At 35.7% G+C, this 24,926-nt stretch overlaps 1 protein-coding gene across 1 annotated transcript in view; it reads left to right on the top strand.

Moving 5' to 3' along the window:
* Positions 1-24,926, top strand: part of Itpr (Inositol 1,4,5,-trisphosphate receptor) — a 1,112,489-nt gene that overhangs the window by 736,599 nt on the left and 350,964 nt on the right. The window contains exon 39 of the mRNA XM_090401920.1: positions 1,752-1,863. Coding sequence (XP_090258046.1) covers positions 1,752-1,863 — 112 coding nt within the window. The remainder of the gene's footprint in view (positions 1-1,751; positions 1,864-24,926) is intronic.

Genomic DNA, 24,926 nt, shown 5'->3' with positions numbered 1-24,926 from the left:
TTTTAAGGATTCTTCAAAAGAACAAATTTTGTATGCTCTGGTACTAAAGATTTTAGTACCAGAGTACTAAAGTACTCTTTTAGTACTCTGGTACTAAAGGAATTCAGTCAAGTGTGGGTTTAACCACCCCTGAGACAGATGAGAATGTATACAGAAATGATGATGCATTGCTGAATGCAATGTTACAGGATTCGAATCCAAATAGGTTAGTAATAACAGCATTACACAAAGTAAAGTTAATTTTAATTCTTTTTTTTTTTTTTTTTTTTATATTTGCATGCTTTTAGAAAAATTATACATTTAAAATTGCACTTGAAAATAAAATGTATTATGCATTTATTGTATGACAGTAGAGTCTACTATACTGTTTTCCTGTTTGGACGTCATTGAGACTTTTCTGCTAATAACTTTTTTTTTTATTTTTTATGTTTTTCTGCAACAACATTTAATACTAAAGAATACAGTATAGTATGAAGGAATTGTTGAAGTATGACTTCAACACTTAAGTGCGGAAGAAAATTCTTCACTTGTCAGAGCTTCACATCTCATATGTCACCACATTGGATAACTCCTGAGACATGGATATGCTTAGTCTTATTATTATTGTTTTACAGGTTTCTGTAGGGAATGCAAGAATTCATCAAGGGAGTGTGCATTTTTTTGCCACTTTTTCCTAAATATCCATCATCTCTCTCTCTCTCTCCCCCGAATATTTACTGAAGATGCACTCACAGCATTCACCCCTCAGTCCATTCCCAGTATTGGCAGTTCTTCTTTAATTAAAACTATAGATCACTGTGGTCCTTCTAACTTCTCTCCCTACCCACCATTACTCCAAACTTTTTGTGGTTTCATTGACCACTTGCAGTAAATTTTCATTAATGCAATACTCTGCTTGTCCTCTGTCCAGAATATATAACCTGACACTTTCTAGTACCCAATGGATGCTTGTTATCACCAGACTAGACCATTATCCTGAACGTTATGCAGAAGGATAAGTTCAGAGTTAATATTGTAATAATTTGTGTTAATATTGCAGAGGTCTTGGAACTTTTTTTTTTAAATGGCAGGAGGGAAGTGATTTAGAATTAGAGGATGACGAATATGAACCAAGTGGCAAGACAAAACCTTAGAATATCTATGTGAGTGAGACTTTCCATTAGAAAAAAAAATGGAGTGATCATATTCATATATTATGTTCAGATTTCCCTCTGTTCCATTTTTCTACTGGCTTGAAATTTATAACTCCTCTGACTGAATTTTTGTCTTGTTCATTGCACCACATTTTTGCTTTATTCTAAATCATCTCCATGACTCCATACACAGAAAATTCCATACCTTGTCCTGCTAACCTTGCTACCTAATGCTCTTGTATGGAAAGTGTATTTTTAATATACCTTTTACTTTTAGTGCTTGATTTAGATAAGAGTTAGGAATTAATGACAATACGAGTTTTAATTACGGAGGTACTTTTAATTTTCTAGTCTGGAAGTATGGATTCTTCTGTTAGGTTTTCAGATACTAGCTTTATACATAGTTGCTTCAGCCCTAATTCCAAACAATCCAAGAATATATGCTCCAAATAAAAGTAATTTTATATTGAATAGCAAATTATTTTTCTTAATTTCTTTCTACTATAGATAAGTATTCAATATTTTGAAAAACACTGTATCATTGTAGTGCATTAAGTTAGCTTTAAAATGCTAAGTCAAAAATTAAGTAATAGAATAATTTCAATCTTTAAATTTTAGACTTATTAGTCATACAGAAAGGCTCCTGGAAGAGAAGGAAGAAAAACTTTGCATTAAAGTTCTTCAGACATTAAAAGAAATGATGTCTTTAGATCCTGATTATGGAGAAAAAGTAAGTTTCATTCATCTTTATTTTAGGAAGTATAATTTAAAAAAATGAAATATGTTTGATCATTTATTCACAGAAAAATAATATTCAAATAATTAGAAGTTCAGTTCTACCCTCACCTATAACTTAAATTAGTATAGTATAGATTTTGATTTCACCAATTTCTCCACACCATATTGATCTAGGAAAATAAGTATGTTAAGGCTTTAGTGCTGGGAGGACATTATGCTTGAGATTTAATGGAATATATACAGCACTAGGAAAGGATTAAAAACTAATTTTAATGCTTTCAGTATTTTGTCTCAGTCACTGAGACATCTTCAGAAATTACAAATAACATTTGTATCTCACTCACACACACACACACACACACACACACACACATGTACACACACAAAGACAACACAATGCTAAATGAAGCACTTGTGGGTACCTTAAAATCCTATCTAGGTGGTGCACCCCTCTGTGAGCATTTGTAAAGGGCCTAGGACATATAATGGGACTTCTGACAAGTATTGTTGCCCAAATTTTGGGAAGTTTTGTGCTTATGTATTTATTTAAATTCAGTTGATTTCTGAATGCTGCTGCAGATTCTAAAAATAGTCTTTTCTTTTTAAATTTATTATGGTGGGGCATGGTGGTTTTCTTCTAAGAGATCATGTAGGTTGTATCCAGTACATGGTCTGCAAGACCAGATTCGCCATAGTCATGATTGTAGATGTACGATTTGTGTTCTTCTAAATGGATAGTTGATGATCTACCTGTCTATCCGAAGTAAGCCAGCTTGTAGGAACAGGGTACTTTATATACTCTAGGCACTGAAAGAGGAGGGAGTTGATCTTTGGTAGAACGGATAAAGGTAGCAGGTTTCCAGTGGGGCTTAAATGCTACGTAAGGTTGTACTTTTTTAAAGAGCTGGCTATTTTTCCTGATGTGCCACAAATGTAGGAGATGATCACATTTCTGAAATCCTTCTGAAGTGATGGCTGAGGAGTGGGGGAGGAACTGATTATTTTTTTAATTCTGTAGTCACTGTAGCCATTAGTAAGGAAAGTGTTGTGTATGTGGTTTGAGTTCAGTTGAGAGAGAGGTTCCACTGGAACAGACTCTGGGTTCTATTGGTTAGAATTTTAATAATGCCATACTGTTGAGAGGGGTGGTGGTGGTGGGAAAGTTTCTGAATGTATCTTCCTATGTGAGTGTGTTTTCTATATACAAGTGAAGGAAAGTTACCATTAAGGAGGGATGTCAGTAAGGTGTCTAGGAAGGGTGAACTATTGTTATTTTCCTTTTCCATCATAAATTGGATTCTGGGATGTAGCCCATTGAAGTGACTGAAGAAGGAGTTTAATGTGTCTGGGCTATGAGACAAATAGAGAACATGTATCTTAGCCAAATAGAAGGTTTGAGATGGGCTGAATCTATGGCTCATTTTTCAAAATTTTCCATGTAAAAATTTGCGAGAAGGGTGATAGCAGAAAACCCATAGTGGTTCCCTCTCTCTCTGTTTGTAAATTTTGTTCCTCCAAGAAAAATAACCAGAATTGATGGTAAAGAGATCTAAGATATCAGGAGGAAAAATGTTTTTTAAGAATGTTATGGTGTCATTCTCAATAATATGGCATGATTAAAACTCTAACCAGTAATGTTTGTTTCAGTGGAACCTCTCTTTCAGTTGAACTCATCCACATACACAACACCTTATTTTCCAATGGCTACAGTGACTACAGAATTAAAAAAAATAATCAGTTCCTCCTCATTCTTCAGTCATTGCTTCAAAAGGATTTCAAAAATGCCATCACCATCCCTTGCATTTGTGGCACTTCAGAAAAAATTACCCTGGTCTTTAAAAAAATGCAACCTCTTCACAGCTTTTAAGCTGCAGTGGAAATTGGTTACCCTTATCCATTCTACAATGATCAGTGACTATCCATTTAGAAGAACACAAATCATACATCTTCACCCATGACTGTGGTCAATCTAGCCTTGCAGACCATGTATTGGATACAACCCACAGGATTGGATTATCTCCTGGAGGAAAACCACCATGCTCCATCATAGTAAATTTGAAACAGAAAGATAGTTTTTAGAATCTGCAGTGGCACGAAGAAATCAACTGAATTTAAATAAATATGGATGCATAAAACTTCCCAAAATTTGGATAACATTAAGTCCAACCTACAAACATCCATAGAGGGTGCACTACCTAGATAGGACTTTAGAGTCACCCACGTGTTTCATTTAGTATTGTGTTGTGTTTGTGTGTGTTACAAGTGTTATTTGTAATCTCTGAAGATGTCTCAGTGACAGACGAAATATTGGTTGCATTAAAATTTGTTTTTTTTATCCTTTCCTGGTGCTATATATATATTCCATTAAGCCTACACCTAGGAAAATAGGAAAAAAGTAATTAGATTGTTAATCAAAGCATATGAAAAATTATTACAGGAGAATTATTTTCTCTTATAATCAGTTAGTAACTGTATTATCAAGACTGGTTTGGTTCATTTCAAAAAAAAAGAATAAGAAAGAAACAGAAGAAATGTGACTTGCTTTTTATACAGAAATATAAGATTGAGCTTTTTCTGTTGCTGAAGAATCTTAAAACCAGATTTGCTCACTCTCATTTGAAGAAATTAAATAAAGTGCTCTATATCTTAATTCTGCTGAATGGGGAAACATACCAAGTTTATAATTCTCACTATTCAAATACATCTGTTTATCAGTAATTGAGGAAGCAATAATTTGTAGCAATTGCCTTTTTTTTTTTTTTTTTTTTTTTTTTTTTTTTTTTTTAAGTTCAAAGAATTTCTCCTAGAAGAGTAGACAATCCTGTGCAAAATAACAAAAAAGGATGATATTAGTTAACATAACTCCCTCCTGACAAAGCTGTAGAAAGGTCTGGAAAAAACTTGTTTGGTAGCTCTCACATTTTCAGAGAGAATTCGATCAAGTTTGTCTTCTGCACTTTGCAGTTGGATCACCAGTTTCCTCTGATGCATACCGCTTTCTCTAGTAGCTGACTGTGTCCTAGTGATTGGCTTCATCTTCTCAGATCTGTGTGCTTCCTACTGTGCATAAATGCCATTCTTTCACTTACCTCACATCTCCTCCATAATTTCTCCTTCATGGCTGTCTTGTACCTCTTCTCTCCTGTTGCAAATGCATTGCACACATTATCTCCCCTGAAATCTTCAGAAAACACTCCCTTTCCTATCTACTAATACTGTGCAATACTGTTCTCATATTGGACTGGTGGTGCACCAAAAGCTTCCCTAAAATGCTTAATGCAATCCGAAAAAGGTAATCCAGTCAACAGACTACCCCTATCTCAGACATATTCTAGTTAATTTATCATATATATTCTCTGTTCTGTTTTATACATTTTTTCTAGGTATTTTCATGGGTGGGCATTGGTTCTGCTGAATGACTTCCATCATTCCTTGTCTTTCTTTTAACCTTTAAAAATGCTTCCATTAGTCAACATTCATTCTCATTTGAACATCAATCCCAAACCTCACCAACTGACTCTTAATCTTCTTGCATTTTCCACATATCTCCATTCTGTAGAACAGTGCTTCCCAAACTGTGGGCCTCATCCCCCCCCTTTGGGGCCGTTAGTTTTGTTGAGGGGCCATGGAATAATGAAAACAAATTTAAAATGTTTTAACACTAAGTGTGCCATGTCAAATGTGTATGTAAGATGCTAAAAATGTAATATTTGCATTTGGTTTCTGCAATATTTGCTGTGTATGTTTTATATTGAATATAAATACAATAAATATTATAATAATATATGTCTGTATTTCAATTTTTTTTTTTGTTTTGTTTTGTTTGTTTGGGGCTGTGAAATATTTTAATTTTTCTAAAGGGGGCCTTTACATCCATAAGTTTGAGAAGCACTGCTCTAGAACACTCTTCCCTGTTTCCACTAAACCTGTTAAAAACAAGTAGCAGTTGTTCATTATCCTTTTACACTCAAGTTGAACTTAGTTTTCCTCTTCCTTTTTCATTCTAACTGCTCTGCTGTCTGGAATTGCTTTCTCCCTAAAGAATTCTCCGAAATACTAATCTTCAGCTCTACACAAAAAACTTCAGTTTATTTCTTCTCCCTTAACTCCTTTTTATACAGCATCAATATGTACTCTAGAATCTGTAACATCTTGTATGTGTGTGTTGGATTTATACACACACACACATGCACTACCTTGACTCTCAGAGGATGATATAGTTACAGGAATAGAATGTAAGAGATATTGCATTTTCAGGGAGGATCAGGACTCCAAGACCAACAATGAGTAGAAATTCAGCAGTAATAGGCAAGATCATGAGAGACAGTGCATTTGAGTCTATCTCTTGTATAAGATAGAAGCCATCAGTGCAAAATACATGGTCAGCTGCTGCTATGGGCTAGGGAATACAAAGAAAGATGTAAGGCATCCACTGACAAATTACTTCAGTGAGCACATTACAAGCATGGAAATTCTTATGGAAGAATCCATTTATGGAATTTAGACTGAAAGGAGGGAAGGACATATAGTAGGAAAGAAATGGTATTTTTGCTGCTGTTGAATAAACTAAAACAGAATGTGATGGAGGATGGATGGAATTCAAGTGCTCACTTGGGTATAATATTCAAGAACATTTTTTCAGCTCCACACACACACACACACAGATAAATGAAACCTATTGTCTTTTTTCTTGAAAAGCTGGGAGTAGTTGGGGAATGCTTTCAGACGAAGGCTGTTTCAGAGAGCAGAGGCAGATGTAATAAAAGAGATGTTCAGTGTATTTGCTATTAGACTATAAAGCAGCATTGGATAGCTTATGCTCAACTTTTAATGGCCCAATGAAAAGCAAAGGAGTGATGGATATCAGTACAATGGAACAGAGATCATGCCAGTGAAAAGGCACAGAACTGAAGCACACCGTCTGAGACAGTGATTAAAATCAGTCAGAAAAAGAGGAAGGAATCTTCTTTCAACCTAATCATTATTCTCTGGACTGAATCAGGAATTTTTAGGCAGATTTTAGGTCCACAACCTTTGCCAAACATGTGAACATTATTCTAAGGATGAGTGGATATGGGATTTGTAACAAATTTTATAATGGGATGGGAGAAAAGTTGTATATTGAGTGAAGAATAGAATACCCCTATTTTAAATCCTCAAGAAGTTATTGGTGTGATGTATTTATACCAGCAAAGACAACAGAAGAGCATTGGAAGTTTTTTTTTCCAACTTGATTAGACTATAATAAATTTAGTTTAATCCTTTATCCAAGTGTAAGCAAACAAAGTTTGCACCTGAAGTATCTTCAGGACTGAGGCAACTTGTGGTAAAGGTGGACCAAGCTCTTATCACTACTTGCCTTAGTATCTCCCATAATGCAAAGCATATCTCCTTGCAGACATGTATAATACTATGCATTAAGGGAAGAGCCACTACCCAGACAGGTTTTGACCTTTATTGAGGTCTCATCACTGGGAGCCAGACCCAGAAGTGATGATACTAAGGTAGAAGCAATGGAGAGTAATTTAATAATAAGGTGAGACACCTTCTGGCAACTCGTATAGGTAAATATGACTTCTCCATTGCGTCCACCTTAGTATCACCACCTCTGGATCTGGCTCCCACTCAATAAAGGTCGAAACCGGTCTGGGTAGTGGCCCATCCCTTAATGCATAGCATTATACGTGTCCGCAAGGAGATGTGCTTTGCCTTATTGGAGATACTAAGACAAGTAGTGATGAGAGCTTGGTCCACCTTTACCACAAGTTGCCTCAGTCCTGAAGATACTTCAGGTGCAAACTTTGTTTGCTTACACTTGGATAAAGGATTAAACTAAATTTATTATATACAAGAGAAGAGCAATCTAATATTGTATGGTGATCTATGTATTACTTACGGTATGGGAGACTGCTTTTTTTATAAGAAAGAATGTCATCACTACATATGAAATGTTGTTTGAAAGGAGTGTTTGAGGAAAACATTATCAGACTCCAGGCCCTGTGGTCAGGAAAATAACTCAGATAGGAGTTAAGTGGCTGAACAGCATCATAATCAGAAGCTGCAAAAAAGAAAAGAAAGAAAGCTCCTATTACATATAGTCAGTTCCAATACAGACATGGCAATTGTAGTAGACTGATCAATATCTTAGGAGTGGTATTGATCAGGGACTCGAAAAAGTTGGCAAGGCCAGAATTTGGAAATGGATTAGATTGTGTACTCTGTGTGTGTGTGTGTGTGTGTGTGTGTGTGTGTGTGTGTGTGTGTGTGTGTGTGTGTGTGTGTGTGTGTGCGTGCGTGTGTGTGTGTGTGTGTGGTGGTGGGGGGATTGTTTTTGTGCAGTCTAGGTCTTGCTTTAGTAATTAACACGTTCGCTGCCAACTACAAGTATACTCGTAGTTCGTATATATGCTTCACAAGCCAACTACGAGTATACTCGTATGTCGATTTATCGACCTCCTATGCCAAACACGAGTTATCCCTTTGTATAATTACCTTAATTTGGACCCTTGGATTTTGAATAAAGCAGAGAGCATATCTGGGGGCTTGGTAGAAGAGAAATAATTTCAACTAAAATATAGTATATTGTGTATGTGCATCAGATGCCAAACTACGAGTATACTCTTATGTCGATTATCAACCTCCTATACTAAGTGTGAGTTAATCCGTAGTGTAACACATAATTTGTAAATCAATTTAAAACTAGTAAAATCAATAAAAAAAAAAACAATCAATGAAATAAAAAAGCACTCAGTAAAATAAAATAAAAAAAAAAAAAAATTATTCAAATTAAGAATGGTACATTTTAAAACAATTTTCCACTTATAATGGTGGTTTTTCCTGGCAAACAGGACAATAATAACGTGTTTCGCGTCTACGTTTGTTTCTTGTACAGACACGGCATGGCTTTGTCGGTTGATTCTTTTTTTCTGTTGGTGGTAAAATTTCCAAATAATGAAAATCCTGATTCCTCATGATATTCTCTGACTGTAAGTTCATCCATTCCAACAAAAATTCCTAAATTTTAATGCAAACATTGCATTTCCAGTAATCATGTTATAAAATTTATGCGCATTTTGAATGTATACCTCAAAAATGCGTATTGCCAATTTCTTTGGCCATCTAATTGTCTTTCATAAGGTGGAATAGTATGAAAGCATATGATCAGAAAGATCGGTGCCTGACATACCCAAATTATAATCCCTAACGATATTCGGTTTTAACTGAAATTTACCATTCCGATTTTGTGCTTCAACCATTTCAAATTTGTGCATATTTGAAATGGAAAGGACTTCCCTCTTATCCTTCCATTTGCTGACTACAACAGGTCCTCGTCTTTGCCAGACAAATTCCCCTTTCTTTAGTTTCTTCTGAATAACATCTGGTGGATTGTTTTTCCTATTATTTCTCAGCGTTCCACACACATGCGTTTTTCTGTTGGTAAGCGATTCTGTTAGAGCTACAGAATTATAAAAATTGTCCATATGCAATACATAACCCCTGTCTAAATATTCTTCCATCAAGTGGAATACAACATCATATGTGTGACCCATTTTCGCTAAAGAGGATTCAGATTTTCCTGTATAAATTTTTATTTTTATCACCAATCCATTTGATTCGCACAGCTCATAGAATTTCATGCCATATTTATGTTTTTTGTTTTTTTATGTATTGCTGAAATGCCAGTCTACCGCGCCACAACACCATTGACTCATCAATACATAAGTTTCTGTCTGGTGTGTAGCAATTTCGCATTACACTATTAAAATGATCTAGGACTGGTCTTAGAGTCTACAAAATTCTATCTGATAAGCTGGCTACGAGATTACTCGTAGTGATTTTGAAGACGCGAAAGCGCTTGCCGTGCGGGAACAAACTATCACTGAGTAGCGTGACAGTTTGGCTACAATATATCCTGATACTGCTGGACTATGCAGTGCTGTTTGACAGAATATTGTATATCAACCTATTAAATAATTTTTTGCCTACATGGGTTGATATGAAGATCTATGTAAATGGTTGAAAGAATTGAGGAGAATGCAGGCAGTTGACCAGTGTATGGCACAGAGTTCTGTTTTGGGGCAGTTGCTGTTTAATTTGCAGATGAATAATATCTGTAATTCTTTGAGTATGTCTGGGAGGGAGGGATAAAATATCCATTTGTTTGCTGATCAGGCTAAACCTAAGAGGATAATAGTTAATAAAAGTGATGTAGACATCCTACAGGATGATTTAAATAAGCTGGCAGTTGACTTGGTGATAAAAAGACTACAAGAAGTAATGCAGCTATAGATTTGCTTACAGATGATGGATAGGAATTTGAAGTTTGGTAGACATATTGCAGAAAGGATCATCACTTGAATGTTAGAAATCATAGTGGTGAGTAGAAATAAGGATATTTATATTCACTGGCCTGTTTCCAGCCAACCAGACTGCATGTTGGCTGGAAACAGGCCAGTGGTTATGGTATCTTAACTGGGATCCTGGACATCACTGGGGCCCTCTCATTCCCATTGAACACACCTTAACTGCTGATTCTTACCTGGGGATTGTTTGGAACTAGGTATTGCCCTCCTTGGTGACAATGTGCGCCAATAGATTAGGACTTTTTTCAGCAAAACAGTGCTGCTCTGTGACACTTGCATTGTGCGAGCATTATTTGAAAATCATGTTCAAGCATTCTGGGTACTACCTTGGCTTCTTGATTCTCCTGATTTGAATCCCATCAAACATTTGTTGGTGAAACACAGCATCCATCAGTCAATATCAGTGTCTCACTTGTTTTTTGACCTCTAGAATGTTTTTCTATTTGGTTCAGAATACCTCAGGAACACCTTCCATGGTCTAGTGGAGTCATGCCAAGACAGGTGCAAGCAGTTATCATGGCCAGAGGAGGCCCAACACACTACTGGGTAATGTTTTGACTTGTGAGTATATTTTCATTGCCATTGTTCATTCAGAATTAGCATTAGCATTTCTCCTATCTTCTTTGCAGTCTGTTAACATTAAACGACATCTGGTTACTATCAGTTCATAGTCCATCTCCAAACTCATAGCAGAAAAGGATTTATTCTGCTTTGATCTTTTGCTGTTGTCCTTTGGAACAACTTCCCTCTATCTACTTTCAAAATGTACAGTCTGCATGATTTGAAATCTGACTTTAAGACGTTTCCTCTTCTCAACTAATAATGTCTGCAGTATTAGTGCTAGCCTATGTTACTGCAGATTAAATCTCTGGTTTATGGAACCTGCATTAAAAAAAAAAATAAAAAGGATAAACAGGAAAACTGTGGTGGTTGGATGTCAAGTGGCAAGGAAGATAGAGCAGAGACTTGAATTGGGAGTAAATATATCTAAGTGTTATATAGGGAAGATAAGACACGGTTTAGGTTGGTTACATTCTACTACACAAGACAAGTTGTTATATTAGTTTACAAAGTAAGTAGTATAAGGAGAATAAATTTGTTGCATTTTAAAGTTCATTGGCCTGAAAATTTCTCTTATAAGAAAAACATATTTATGGTATAATATGGGAAGATATCATTTTTTAAGAGATAGGAAGATCAAGAGTGAAGAAGAATTATTCACTCTCAAAGACAGATTAAAATGAAAAATAGAGATATTGGTTTTGAGGGATTTTGACACAAATGAAAATAAACAGCATGAGATATTTAGTGAAATGTTATCATAAGCTTGCAACTGTCAACAGTTAATGAAATATTTAAGAAAACTGAATTAATGAATAAAATAGTGAATAATTTTAATTACAGAAACATAGATGGAAGGAGGTTACTGACATCTTTAAAGTAAGCAAATGAATTCCTTTCATTTCTGTAGGACAATAGCCATAGATATGAGGCCATTTTTCCTCAGGTTATTGATTACACATTAAATTCATCTGAAGTCACATGGATTTAATGAATTAAGGCCTTTTTTATCTGACACACACACACGCAGAAGGTTGAAGGCTTTCTACATAGCATATTGCTGCCATGTGCATCTGGATGATAACTGCTTTTTATGGCTGAAGTCCTCAGACTTGGATATATGGCATGGAATAAATGAGTTTTTTTTTTTTTTTTTTTTTTTTTTTTTTTTTTTTTTTTGCAGGAGGGAGGAGAGTAGTCATGAAATATACAACAGTAACAGTGTTTAAATGTATTATTACTTGACACTTCCAGGGAGTCCAAAGACTCATCGAGGAAGGGCACCTCCTCTACAATTCTCTGTCTCCGCCACTCAATCCACAATGAACCACAACTAGATCAACACCATCTACTGCCCATAACCATCACTAGTATTTTCACAGGCAATCTCAAATATCCATGCCTATGGCGTGATTCAAAACCCACAGCCTTTTGGTTGGAGAGCAGATACGCTAACCACTTGGCCAACCAGGCTGTTTAAATGTATACCAAGGTAATAACTAAATGTATAACTAAACCAAAAATCTATAAATTGTGAGATTAAGCAGGCAGTCTGCAGAGGAGGAGGAGGAAGAATGTTATGGAGAAAGTTTTAGCTGGTAGCCAGTGAATGTAAATAAAGAATAAGCTAGGAAAGTATTACATTTGGAAAGGAAACAGAAAAGCTTTGTGTGCAGTGCTTAGCCGAAGGCCAAGAAATATTTAGGTTCTTTCTCTTTCACTGTATAGTCATTTGAAGGAAGAACAATTATGAAAAGATGCTTTTGTTTATTGGAAATGATAATGATGTCTTGCTATTGACTATATTGCAGAGGATATAGTCAAATTATTTAATAAGCTTTCTATTTTGGTACTTCATACTGGGGAAAGGTATTTTGTTCAAAGCCTTAGTAAGAATGGAATGAAGAAGAGCTAGATGTAAGTTCAATATTAATATATCCAAGAAGATGTGTGTGTTTGGGGGCGGGGGGATACTTGTTTAGTAATCTGTTACTGATTTAATGTACTACACATTATAAGCTGATGAGGAGGACACTGACAAGTAGATAAAAAAGTTATTCACAAGTTCATACTGTGGATAGAAGACAAAGTGGGGATATGATTGAAACATTTAAACTGTTGAAGGACTGTTATTGTATAAACACTGAGGAGATTTTTTTTCATACTGTAAAACAAGTGGGAAAGAACAAGAACATGATGCCATCCCTATCCTCAAAAGGGTAAGAGGTAAGTTTTTTGCATTGAGAATGGTAGGAGCTTAGAATGCATTGCCTGAGAGGATGGTGAAAGTGCAAATGAATTTGTACTTTCACCATACAGTAAATGAGTTTCGGGAGTGGTATGATAAACTTTGTATTGACTAGTGTTGACCCCCCATGATGAGTCTTGTGACTCCATGGAGGTCAAGAAAACAATCTTTTCTCTGAGAGCTTTATTAATCACATTTTAATTATCATGCTAGATTTGGTTCTCACATCTTCAAAGCATCGAGAAGATATTGTAATGTTCAGAAGAAAAAAAAAAGTAAACGAAGATATTCTTGAGTCCATGGAATGTTGATCAGTTGAGAAAATGCTAGATAGAAGAAAAAAGGATGATGTTTTAAAAATGTCTGAGTTGCAGAGTAAATTATACCAGAAGTGGTAAAAAAAAGGTTGTTAAGGAATAAGGAGCAGATTTTCACATGGATGGTAATGTGGGTGAATAGAATAGAATGCAATTCTCATTCCCACAATTGTCATTACTGTTTACAGTGAAAGGGTTAAAGGGGATGGTATGATAAACAATGTAAGTAGTGGTTATCTCCTACAACAAATATCATGTCAGGTTCCTTTGACTTCTGGGAAGTCTGAGGATGATTTCCTGATGATAATATTCTAATGATTAGCTAATTCATTAGAACTTGTTCTAATAACTGTCTAATGAATCCTAGAAACCATACTTTCCATAGGCCTTGTTTAAATTAACTTATTCTATGAAGTTAGTTTACTAGTAGAGGAAATGCTATCGTTAATTATTATTGATTAATAATATTAAATCTCCATGAAGTCAAAATATTCATCACAGAAGTCCCACTGTTACATACACACATTAAACCATGTGTTAAATTTGTTCATCATTTCTGCACTCACCAGAAAAAGCATTCTACTCATCAACCACTCCACCAAAGTGCCTGCTCCTCACTCTTCACATCCTCCTTATATGGCTTTCAGTGATAGCCTCTTGTTCTACCTATATCATCTTTCATTTTTTGAAAAATTCTGCATTTAACTTCTGTGTGTAGCAACTTATATATCTCAGTCATATTGCCCTATCTCCTTCTATTCACAAGGCTTTGCAATTGTCATTCCCTCAAAATATCTTCATACCCAGCACTTAAGAGATCAGGAACCCCCCCCCCTTTTTTTTTTTTTTTATCATCTCAGTACATCCTCATTGCCTTGGAAACCAGTTGGAGTTTTCAAAGGCATTATATGTGGAACCATAACCATTTTGTTGTTTATTTTTTTACGGTATATATTAGAACACAGAAACTAAGTAAATAATTAATTTATTAACTTATTGCTGATATTTCGCTGGTGTTATAACCAGCATCTTCAGAGCACAAAAACACAGTTTGTTACAATATGCGAGACTATGACAACATGGTATAATCAGCAGACTGGTTAAACAAAATTGTAGCAGCAACACAAAGACTAGTCTTGATTTTTTGGCACCCTCTATCTGGAAAAAAAAACAAAAACACTATCATATAAGTCTAGAGTCCTACAAAAAAAAAAAAAAAAAAAAAAAAAAAGGCATATTAGTTTTTTCTTAGGATGACTGTCTCCCGGATCTTAGGCAAGTTAATACAGTCATATTTGTTGAGATTTGGAGTGTGTTTCAGGGCTTCTGTCCCCTTTAAGAACAATCTCTCCGACTTATAAGAGTTTCTGTGTAGTACTTTTGTGTTTTTCCAGTTGATCCTGTGTGCAAGGGTATCCAGAGCATGGTCTGCTAGGCCCGACTTGCCATAATGATAATTCCAGACGTATCTTTTGTGTTTGTTTATGTGGATGTTCACAGTTCTTCTTGTTTGACTGTAGTAGGCTTGATTACATAAGCAGGGTACTTCGTAGACTCCTGGATGTGATAAAGGGGAAATGCTGTCCTTGGGTGAGCGGATAAGGGTAGCTAATTTGCTACATGGTCTGAATGTAGTGCGTAGTTTATGTTTATTGAGAATTCTTGAAATCTTTTCGGATGTGCCTTTGATATATGGGATGGTGATTGTTTTGTTGTAGTTCTCTGTGGTGGATGGTGGGAGGGGTTTCTTAGGAGCGTTTAGTATTTTGTTTATCTTGTGTTGATTATAGCCATTGGCCAAGAAGGTGTGGCGTAAGTGAGCTAGTTCAGCTGCAAGAGCATCGTCATTGAAACAGATTGCTCTCACTCTATGGGTGAGTGTTTTTAAAATGCCATATTGTTGAGAAGGATGATGGTGTGATTGTTTGTGTAAGTATCTCCCTGTATGTGTGGGTTTTCTGAAAATGATAAGGAACCATCTGGAAGACATGTGATAAGTGTATCCAGGAAGGGCAGACAGTTATTAGCTTCCAGTTCCATAGTAAAGTGGATTTTTGGATGTTGGCTTTTTAAATGCGCTAAAAATGTTTCCAATGTCTCTGGGCCATGTGGCCAAATAGCCAGTACATTGTCAACATAGCGTAGCCAAAGTGTTGGTTTGAGAGTGGCTGTACTTTGATATCACCTCACTATACACAAATGTACCACTTACAGAAACCCTCAATCTACTGAAGTCCCACTTCCCCCCCTGATATATTTGAACTATTCAAATTCACAATACATGCAGGATATTTCACATGGAAAGGGAAAATATACAAACAAATAGATGAGGCAGCCATGGGCTCCCCCCTTCCCCCCCCCCCCCCCCCCAGCCAACTTTTACATAGAACACCTGGAAAAACTAGCAATCAATACAGCCACTCTCAAACCAACACTTTGGCTACGCTATGTTGACGATGTACTGGTAATTGGGCCACATGGCCCAGAGACATCGGAAACATTTTAATGCATTTAAATAGCCAACATCCAAAAATCCACTTTACAATGGAACTGGAAGCTAATAACTGTCTGCCCTTCCTGGATACGCTTATCACACATCTTCCAGATGGTTCCTTATCATTTTCAGTTTTTAGTAAACCCACACACACAGGGAGATACTTACACAAACAATCACACCATCATCCTTCTCAACAATATGGCATTTTAAAAACACTCACCCATAGAGCGAGAGCAATCTGTTCCAATGACAATGCTCTTGCTGCTGAACTGGCTCACTTGCACCACACCTTCTTGGCCAATGGCTATAATCAACACAAGATAAACAAAATACTAAATGCTCCTAAGAAACCCCTCCCACCATCCACCACAGAGAACTACAACAAAACAATCACCATCCCATACATCAAAGGCACATCTGAAAAGATTTCAAGAATTCTCAATAAACATAAACTACGCACTACATTCAGACCATGTAGCAAATTAGCTACCCTTATCCGCTCACCCAAGGACAGCATTCCCCCTTTATCACATCCAGGAGTCTACCAAGCACCCTGCTCATGTAATCAAGCCTACTACGGTCAAACAGGAAGAACTGTGAACATCCGCATCAACGAACACAAAAGATACATCCGGAATTATCATTATGGCAAGTCGGGCCTAGCAGACCATGCTCTGGATACCCTTGCACACAGGATCAACTGGAAAAACACAAAAGTACTACACAGAAACTCTTATAAGTCGGAGAGATTGTTCTTAGAGGCGACAGAAGCCCTGAAACACACTCCAAATCTCAACAAATATGGCTGTATTAACTTGCCTAAGATCTGGGAGACAGTCATCCTAAGAAAAAACTAGTATGCTTTTTTTTTTTTTTTTTTCAGATAGAGGGCGCCAAAAAATCAAGACTCTAGTCTTTGTGTTGCTGCTACAATTTTGTTTAACCAGTCTGCTGATTACACCATGTTGTCATAGTCTCGTGTATTATAACAAACTGTGTTTTTGTGCTCTGAAGATGCTGGTTATAACACCAGCGAAATATCAGCAATAAGTTAATAAATTAATTATTTACTTAGTTTGTGTTCTAATATATACGTAAAAAAATAAACAACATGTTCGACAAACACATAAGTCTGTCCACACATAACCATTTTATTCTACATGTCTTGCTCTTTCTCATTATATCCAGATTCTGTTAAGATTTCCTCACAATATTAGCAATTTGGCCCCTACCATTACGCTTATCTCCTCCACTTCCTTCATAATTTCTTTGCTAGTTGTATACTCTGCATCCATCTTTGCCTACCATATTTCATAATCTTACACTTCACAAAATTCGACTATAGGCTCACTCACACAGTCTATTCAGATCTTCATGGAAGACCATAATACTGTGCACTGTGTAGATTATCCTTACTTTGCAGCATCTGTAAATAATTGCATATATCCAGATACACCACTCCTAATATCATTTATCATACAAGTTAAACAGAAATTACATCAAAACAGATTCTGTGACACACTGCTGATCAATTTTCTCTTTGAGAATACAATAGCCTATACATGATTAGTTGATATCTGTCTGACAACTAATTACCTATCCAGTGTGCTAATCTGTTATCTAATCCTATCCATTCTAGTTTATTATTACTATTTAGGCCTCCAAAGAGTCAAAAGATGCATCACGGGAGGTCCTTCCTAGAAAATACAAGTCTATCAAGACTCATCATGGGGAGGTCCCTGCTAGGAACACAAAATCAATCACACCACTCCTTAAACTCATTGACTGTTCTCACTCTCACCAATCTATCAGGCAGTGCATTTCATGGTTCAACCACCCTCCATGCAAAGAAACCACTCCTCACCCTCTTGCTTACAGTTTCCTTTCGTAACTTCAGGGATGGCCCCTTGTCATCACTCCTTCCCTCTTTTCAACCAAGCAAAAGAACTCTTTAGTGTCCCTGTAACCACCTTTCAACAGCTTAAAAGTCTCAATCATATCACCTCTCCTTCTTCTATTCACCAAACTCTGCAGTCCACATTCCCTCAGCCAATCCTCATAAATAACATTGTACAGTCCTGAAACCATCTTTGTTATCTGCTTTTGTATCCTTTTCACAGTTAATTTATCCCCTTCAAATCCCAGGGACCAAATCTGAGAACTGTAGTTTAAGTGTGGTCTGATCAGGGTCTTATACAATGGAATGATAACTCTTTTATCAGTGTCAGTGTCCTTCTCATTATTGCAGCAATCCTCTGTTTTATGTTCACCACCTTTGCAATATGTCCCCTGAATTTCAGGTTTCTATCAAACATCAACCCCAGATCTCTTGTCTCCCCTACTTCCTCCAGTATAGCTCCTCCAATAGAGTATGCAGTGTCCCAAACCTCAAGACCTTATATTTTGCTGCATTAAACCGATACCCCCATTCATTTACCTCTGTCTAGCTAATTCAAATCCTCTTGCAGGACTACCACATCTGCTCTATTACTAATAACCCTTCTCAGCTTAACATCATCTGCAAACAACTGAATATCCCTCTGCAATCCAGTGACAATGTCATTGATATAAAGGTTAAACAATATAGGACCCAGTACTGAGCCCCCACTTGTAACCCTCTGCCTCCTTGAAACTTCCCCACCATACATAACTCTCTGATACCTGTCGGACAGCCAATCCTGAATCCAGTTGACCAACCTGACATCCAAACCCATGTGCTGCAATGTAGATATCAGCTTGTCATGTGGCACCCTGTCAAATGCCTTCGCTAAATCCAAGAAAATGGCAGTATATGCCTTTCCCTCATCTGCTGCTCTTGTAACTTTATTATAAAAGGCTAGTATATTACTAAAACAAGAGCGCCCATTCACAAATCCATGTTGACTCTCACAGATAACATTACCCTCATCTGCCCAATGTTATATACAGTCCCTAACTAATTTCTCCAAGATCTTAACAACTACTGATGACACACAAACTGGCCTATAATTAGACACTTCCAGTCTGCTATCACACTTATGCAATGGCATCTTAACCTACTTCCATTCCCTGGGCACCTTTCCTGTAGCCAGACTTTCATTGAAAAGCCAGGTCAAAGGAGCTGTCAGTTCTTTAGCACATTCTCTCAAAACTCGTGGTGAAATACCTTCCCATCCCACAGCGTTACTGACATCCGGAGTACTCAGTATTTGGAACATGTTCTCCTCCTGCACCTCGAACCTGCCCTATCCCTCTAGTATTCAAATTTACTCCTCCAGGATGAAATACACCAATATTGTGTTCATTGAACAATTCCACTATGTCCTCTGCATCAGTCACTCTATTCCCATTTTTTTCCCACAATTTTATGGTCTTACCACCCTGTTCCTCGATTGCTCCCATGCATCCCTCACTTTCTGTGTTCCCCTACTTACCTTCCTGACATCACTCTATCCCTGGTGGTTCGAGTGCTCCCTCACATCCTTCTCATTCCCTATCTCCTACTGTTTCCATTCTCTACTCTTCTGTCATTCCCATATCTCTCTCATTCCCTCTCTTCCACTTATCCTATTCTTTCCTCTTCTGTCATTCACATAACTCTCTCTCATTCCCTCTCTTCTACTGTTCCCATTCTCTCCTCTTCTATCATTCCCAAACCTCTCTCTCATTCCCTCTCCTCTTCTATCATTCCCATACCTCTCTCTCTCATTCCCTCTCCTCTTCTATCATTCCCCAGACCTCTCTCATTCCCTCTCTCCTTCTGCTTCTATACTCTCCTCTTCTATCATTCCCAAACCTCTCTCTCATTCCCTCTCTCCTACTGCTTCTATTTTCTCCTCTTCTAGCACTTCCCAAAATTTTCTCTCACTCCTACTCTGATTCACCTTGCATACATCTCCTCATACATTCTCTTAGTTACTTTTATATCATGTAGCTGTCTATTAAAGACTTGCAGTATATGCTTTACCTTGCTGTAATACATAAGTGGATTGCAAAAAACACAACTTTCCTTTAATAAACACTACTCTTTTTAACAGGAGTATTCTCTGTGAAATCTGCTATTATCAATCTCACACATCAACATAATTCTGCATCCTGCCATCACACCACCACCACCACCACCACCACCACCCACCTTCTTCAACACCACAAACTCCAGACGCACAGACTGGCCTATAATTTTTAACCTTAGTCGCATCATTCCCTTTTTGATGTGAACAATTTTATCATCTTTCCATTCATCTGAGAACATGAAATACCTTAATCGAATAATCACTGAATATTCCATCTGCAGTTATTATCAATTAGTCATTTTCATCCACTAACATCAACCTTCTGTAATCATTCTTTATTTTACTTGCCACATCTTGAGAAAAATAACTGTTTAGGATTTTTCTTAATACCAAGTTTCAGCTAAAATGTATTTTATTAATTCTGAAAGATGGACATCATTTAATGTAGTCAGGTTGTTTTATGCTTTAAAAGTTTGTTTTATATGTGCTGCATTAAAAAGCAAAATAAATATCAATAGTTTCCTTTCTAATATTTTACTATATACTTACATATCACAGTTTGTGCTCTTAACCACTCTATCAGAGTGATATTTTTACACATTTCATATCATATATACTTTATTCCTATACTTCTAAGCTGTCAGATCCAAAGGCTCTCACCAAAAAAGAATTAGATGATCAGAAGAGGGTAAGAAAAGTATCAAAGATTGCAGTATTTTCTGCACTGCATGATGCATTGCATGCTCTCTGTTAGGAGCAATCTGTTTTTGTTATACAACTTACTTTAATTTTATGTATCAAGTATTAATACTTAGAATGCTAATTCTAAAATTTTATATATGTCTGCAATTATATGCTTTGCATGTGCATTATAAGTGTCAATTCTTTTTTAAAAATAAAAAATAAAATAAAACTAACATATATATTATCTCTATTTTATACTCCGTGAAGTATTAAAATGATATCAACCTTGACGATTGGTCACAGAACTATTCTACATAATATTACCATTTTTATAAAAAAATACATACAGGATGATATTCAGTTGATTAGTATGAAAAAAAAAAATTCATGAATAGCTGCTATCATTTCTAATTGTAGTTTACTGTAGGAATATGGGCTCATGGAAATTTGATGCAATCATTTTTATTAATTTCAAGGATTTTTTGAGTGAGAGGGGCATCTATGTAACTTCCTTTAAAATAAATAAATAAAAATAAAATAAAAATAAAAAATTTCTGGAATCAAGAAAAGTAGCAACTAATCAAACTATGTACAGTATCCAAAAACTGGGAAAATGTATTGGGATTCTACAGAGAAGTTTTTCATCATATGAATTATAAAAATTGTGAATATCAATGAGGGAGTTGATAAAATACTAGGCTGTTAATAATTTGGTTATAAAGATTCATTTTGGTTTTTTGATGATATCCACTGCAACATGTTAATATAAACCATGACTTTATTAATTCTCTGATATTTCTGATTCAACCAGCATTTTTGGTACAAAATCAGTAAGTCAGGGCACTACAGCCAAGGGTGTGTTGGCCTATCTGTCAGTCCAAACCAACAGGTTGTAGTTTAGAATCCGACTGCAGTACTGCGTATTTATGATTGTCTTAACTTGTGTTCTAATATGACCTTTGCTATCGTTGCATCCTTAAAATCATAAATCATCATCTCAGCTAAGTATGCAATGGAAATAGTTCAAAGCAGTTTGTGAACGAAAGTCATATCAAGTGCCCCTTTTGAGCTAGAGATAACCTATAGCTTATGGACTGTACTTTTTTATTTATTTTATTTTTATTTTTTTTTTTTTAATTATGGACTTTCAGAATTTGAACAACTGTAATGATTTTAAATTGCCTTTGCTATATGTAGGTTATAGTGTCATGTTACTGACAAGTGCTTTTATTCCCCCCCCTAAGGATGCAGGCTTGAACTCAGAGATATGTCAGCAGACTTCAAAATTTATAGTTTGATTTAAAATTGTGAGTTAATACTGTTTAAATAATAACATCAGTGATAACAGCATGTGCTTGTTTTATCATTGTGCAATATAATACAACTCAATTTACTCATCATGGTGCCTCTTGTCCTTGTTTGAAATATACAACTTGTAATTTTTGAAACAACTATTGAAACAATAGTTGTATATTTGAATAAATGGCAGCGAATTACAGTACATTACATGACATCATGCAAGCATTTCATGATATCCGAACTAAATTTATAGCTTTCTCTGGTGCTATAGATGTTAGAAGCATGATGAATTCATTGTTCAAATCAATATATGCCTTTTTTTTTTTTTTTTTTTTTTGCACCTTTTCAAACTCCAACCTAACACCCTGAAAAAAAAAAAAAAAAATTGTTAATTCTGATGATTCAGAATTTTGTTTCCAAGTCTCGGAAAACTGAGACTTGGAAACCTATACACTTTCACTTGTGAAAATTATTTTAAATATATTTATTATATATTTAAAAAAAAAAAATATGTCAACAGCTGCTAAATCAATTTCATTATTAAGGAAGATTTAATTTTAGGGACCCACTTCACTGAGAGCTTCTTTATGTCCAGATGTTGGTGGATAATGATCCCAACTCATTCCCTGGATATCCCCAGAGTCTTTGCAATGTTTTTGGCTGATATTCATCTATCATCAAGTCATGATTCATCAAGGATCATCACATGCACTGCATCGATGTTTTCATGTGTGATCACTGTGGAAGGTCTTCCTGAGTTAGGGTATCTGTTGTCTCAGAATGTCCAATTTTAAACTTCACCACCCATCTGGCAACTGTTAGATATGCTGGGGTACAGTCCTCTAAAATCTCACACCAAGTTTCATGAATTTCAGTTACAGGTTTTTTTTTTTTTTTTTTTTCACCATGAAAACCTTGATGACAACCCACACTTCTTTGTCTTTGAATTTCTTCAAAACCTCTGACATGTCTTTTTATATATACACTTCGTCATCGACTTACGACCGATTTCCGTTCTGGCTAACAGGTCGTAAGTCGATCTGGTCGTGTATCGGCCATATATTTATTAACAGTATTCTTTAACCTTTCTAATCTTTTTATCATCTTTATAATTTATTTTTATAATCTTTTAAATGTATAATTATGTATATTGTGCATAATGTGAAAAATAATACTGTACATACTGTACTGTAAACACAAAATACAATCTAAAATTAATGTAAAAATTAATACAAATGAAATTTACAAAATCAATTTTTAATCTTTGCTTGTGCTGGGTTGTGGATCGTCAGGGTCATGTTCTTGGGTTGAGGTAGGAGATGTTCTCTTGATCAGGAATATGCTGAGCTTTATTTCAACAGTTTGTTTCTTTTTTTCTTCATATATCTCACGATAACAATGCACGTATCATTCAAGATGCTGTGCGTTGTTATCGTGAGATAATAACGCACAGCATCTTGAATGATACGTTCAACCTTTGTGAATCGTTCGACATTAGGGTCCATTGCTTCAAAACTGGCGAGAGCTTTATCCAGTTGTGAAAAAGAATCTGATAAGCTCATTGCAGTGAATTTCTTTTCTGGCTCCTCTTCTTCTTTCTCTTCTTCCTCTCTCGCTCTTTCTTCTGACACTCTCTGTGCTTCCAATTCAATCAACTCTTCATCCGAAAGTTCTGTTATTTCACAATCTAGCAACTCCTCTTTGTCTTCTATTTCACATTCTAATTTAAGATTTTTTGCAAGTTTAACTATTTTTTCTGTAATCACTTCCAGTTCCTCTCCTTTTTCAAATCCTTCAAATGTATTCACATAACATTTTAGACACTTTTTCCAAATTCCCGACATACAATTCTTTGTTACACATTTCCATGCGGTCGAAATATTCTTGATACACTGAAGAATGTAGTACTGCTTCCCGAATTCTTTTTGTCCTTAAGTATCATCGATACCGTGGAATGTGATAACTTCAAGTCACGTGCTATCGTATTCACTTTCTTTCTTTCTGTCTTCATACTTCTGGATAACTTTCATTTTACACTCTAAATCAATAGTTTTCCTTGACTTCTTAGCTGGCATATCTGTAGATGAAGGCATTTTCCTTTTGCTAGACATTTTATGGGTAGTATTTCAGTAGAATTTTAATTAATACACCACACGCAACAGATGCTTGAAAGCGACTGAGTGTATGTGAGAGATAATTATTGTACACGGTTATCGTACAATAACTATCGTATCCCACAGTTATCGTACGCGCAGCTGCCTGATTTATTATTAATTTATTCTTTTTTTTTTTTTTTTTTTTTTGTGGTCGTAAGTGCAGACGGCTGTAAGCCGCATAGGTTGTAAGTCGACGACCAGGTGTATATACTAAAAGAAAAGAACAAATTACAGGTATCTCTCGATTAGCACGGTTAATTAATCCCTCGATGTTACCGTGTATATCAAAATCGCGTTAATCAAATCTAATAATCAATGGTAAAAATTACAATTCGTCCATGATCGATTACTGTATTAATAATTTGTTTTATATGGTATTCTTTCTTTTAGGAAAGATAAAAAATGAATGCAAACTAAATGTTTAATAAATACTTGTACCTACATTATTTGCTGCAATTTTTTTATCAAAAGAAGTTATCAAGAGTCGTTTGAACAGTTTTAGTTTTTTTCTTATCGGCATAAATTCTACAATAACAAGCACAATGACTCTCCAGACCTCAGGAAACAAGCAATAAAACATAAAGAAAAAACACTGCAAATATAATACATGATGGTACAAATTAAGTAGATATTGAATGAAACATCATTCCATCGTTGTAAAGGTGGAGTAAGCTCCAGATCACCTTCCTTTATTTTCCATAATGTAAAGCACATCTCCTAGAGGACATGTATGATAAATAAGCCTTTGGCTCTCTATTTCAGTAATACATGATGATTTATTTATTTTCAGTTACAATCTAGAAATTATTGAAAGAATAAAAATGAAAAAAAAAAAAAACTAAACCATACTATACTGACATCGGAAGCCACGATATCTCTCAGATACAATTTACTGTCAAATATCATGAACCTTTACATAACATGTTAAACCAAACTGA

This window comes from Typopeltis vanoorti, chromosome 2, assembly GCF_054136105.1.
Source record: "Typopeltis vanoorti isolate ZY-2024b chromosome 2, IOZ_Tvanoo_1.0, whole genome shotgun sequence".
Taxonomy (NCBI): domain Eukaryota; kingdom Metazoa; phylum Arthropoda; class Arachnida; order Uropygi; family Thelyphonidae; genus Typopeltis; species Typopeltis vanoorti.
The sequence above is the reverse complement of the archived record's forward strand: the minus strand, read 5'-3'. Positions and strand labels throughout refer to the sequence as shown.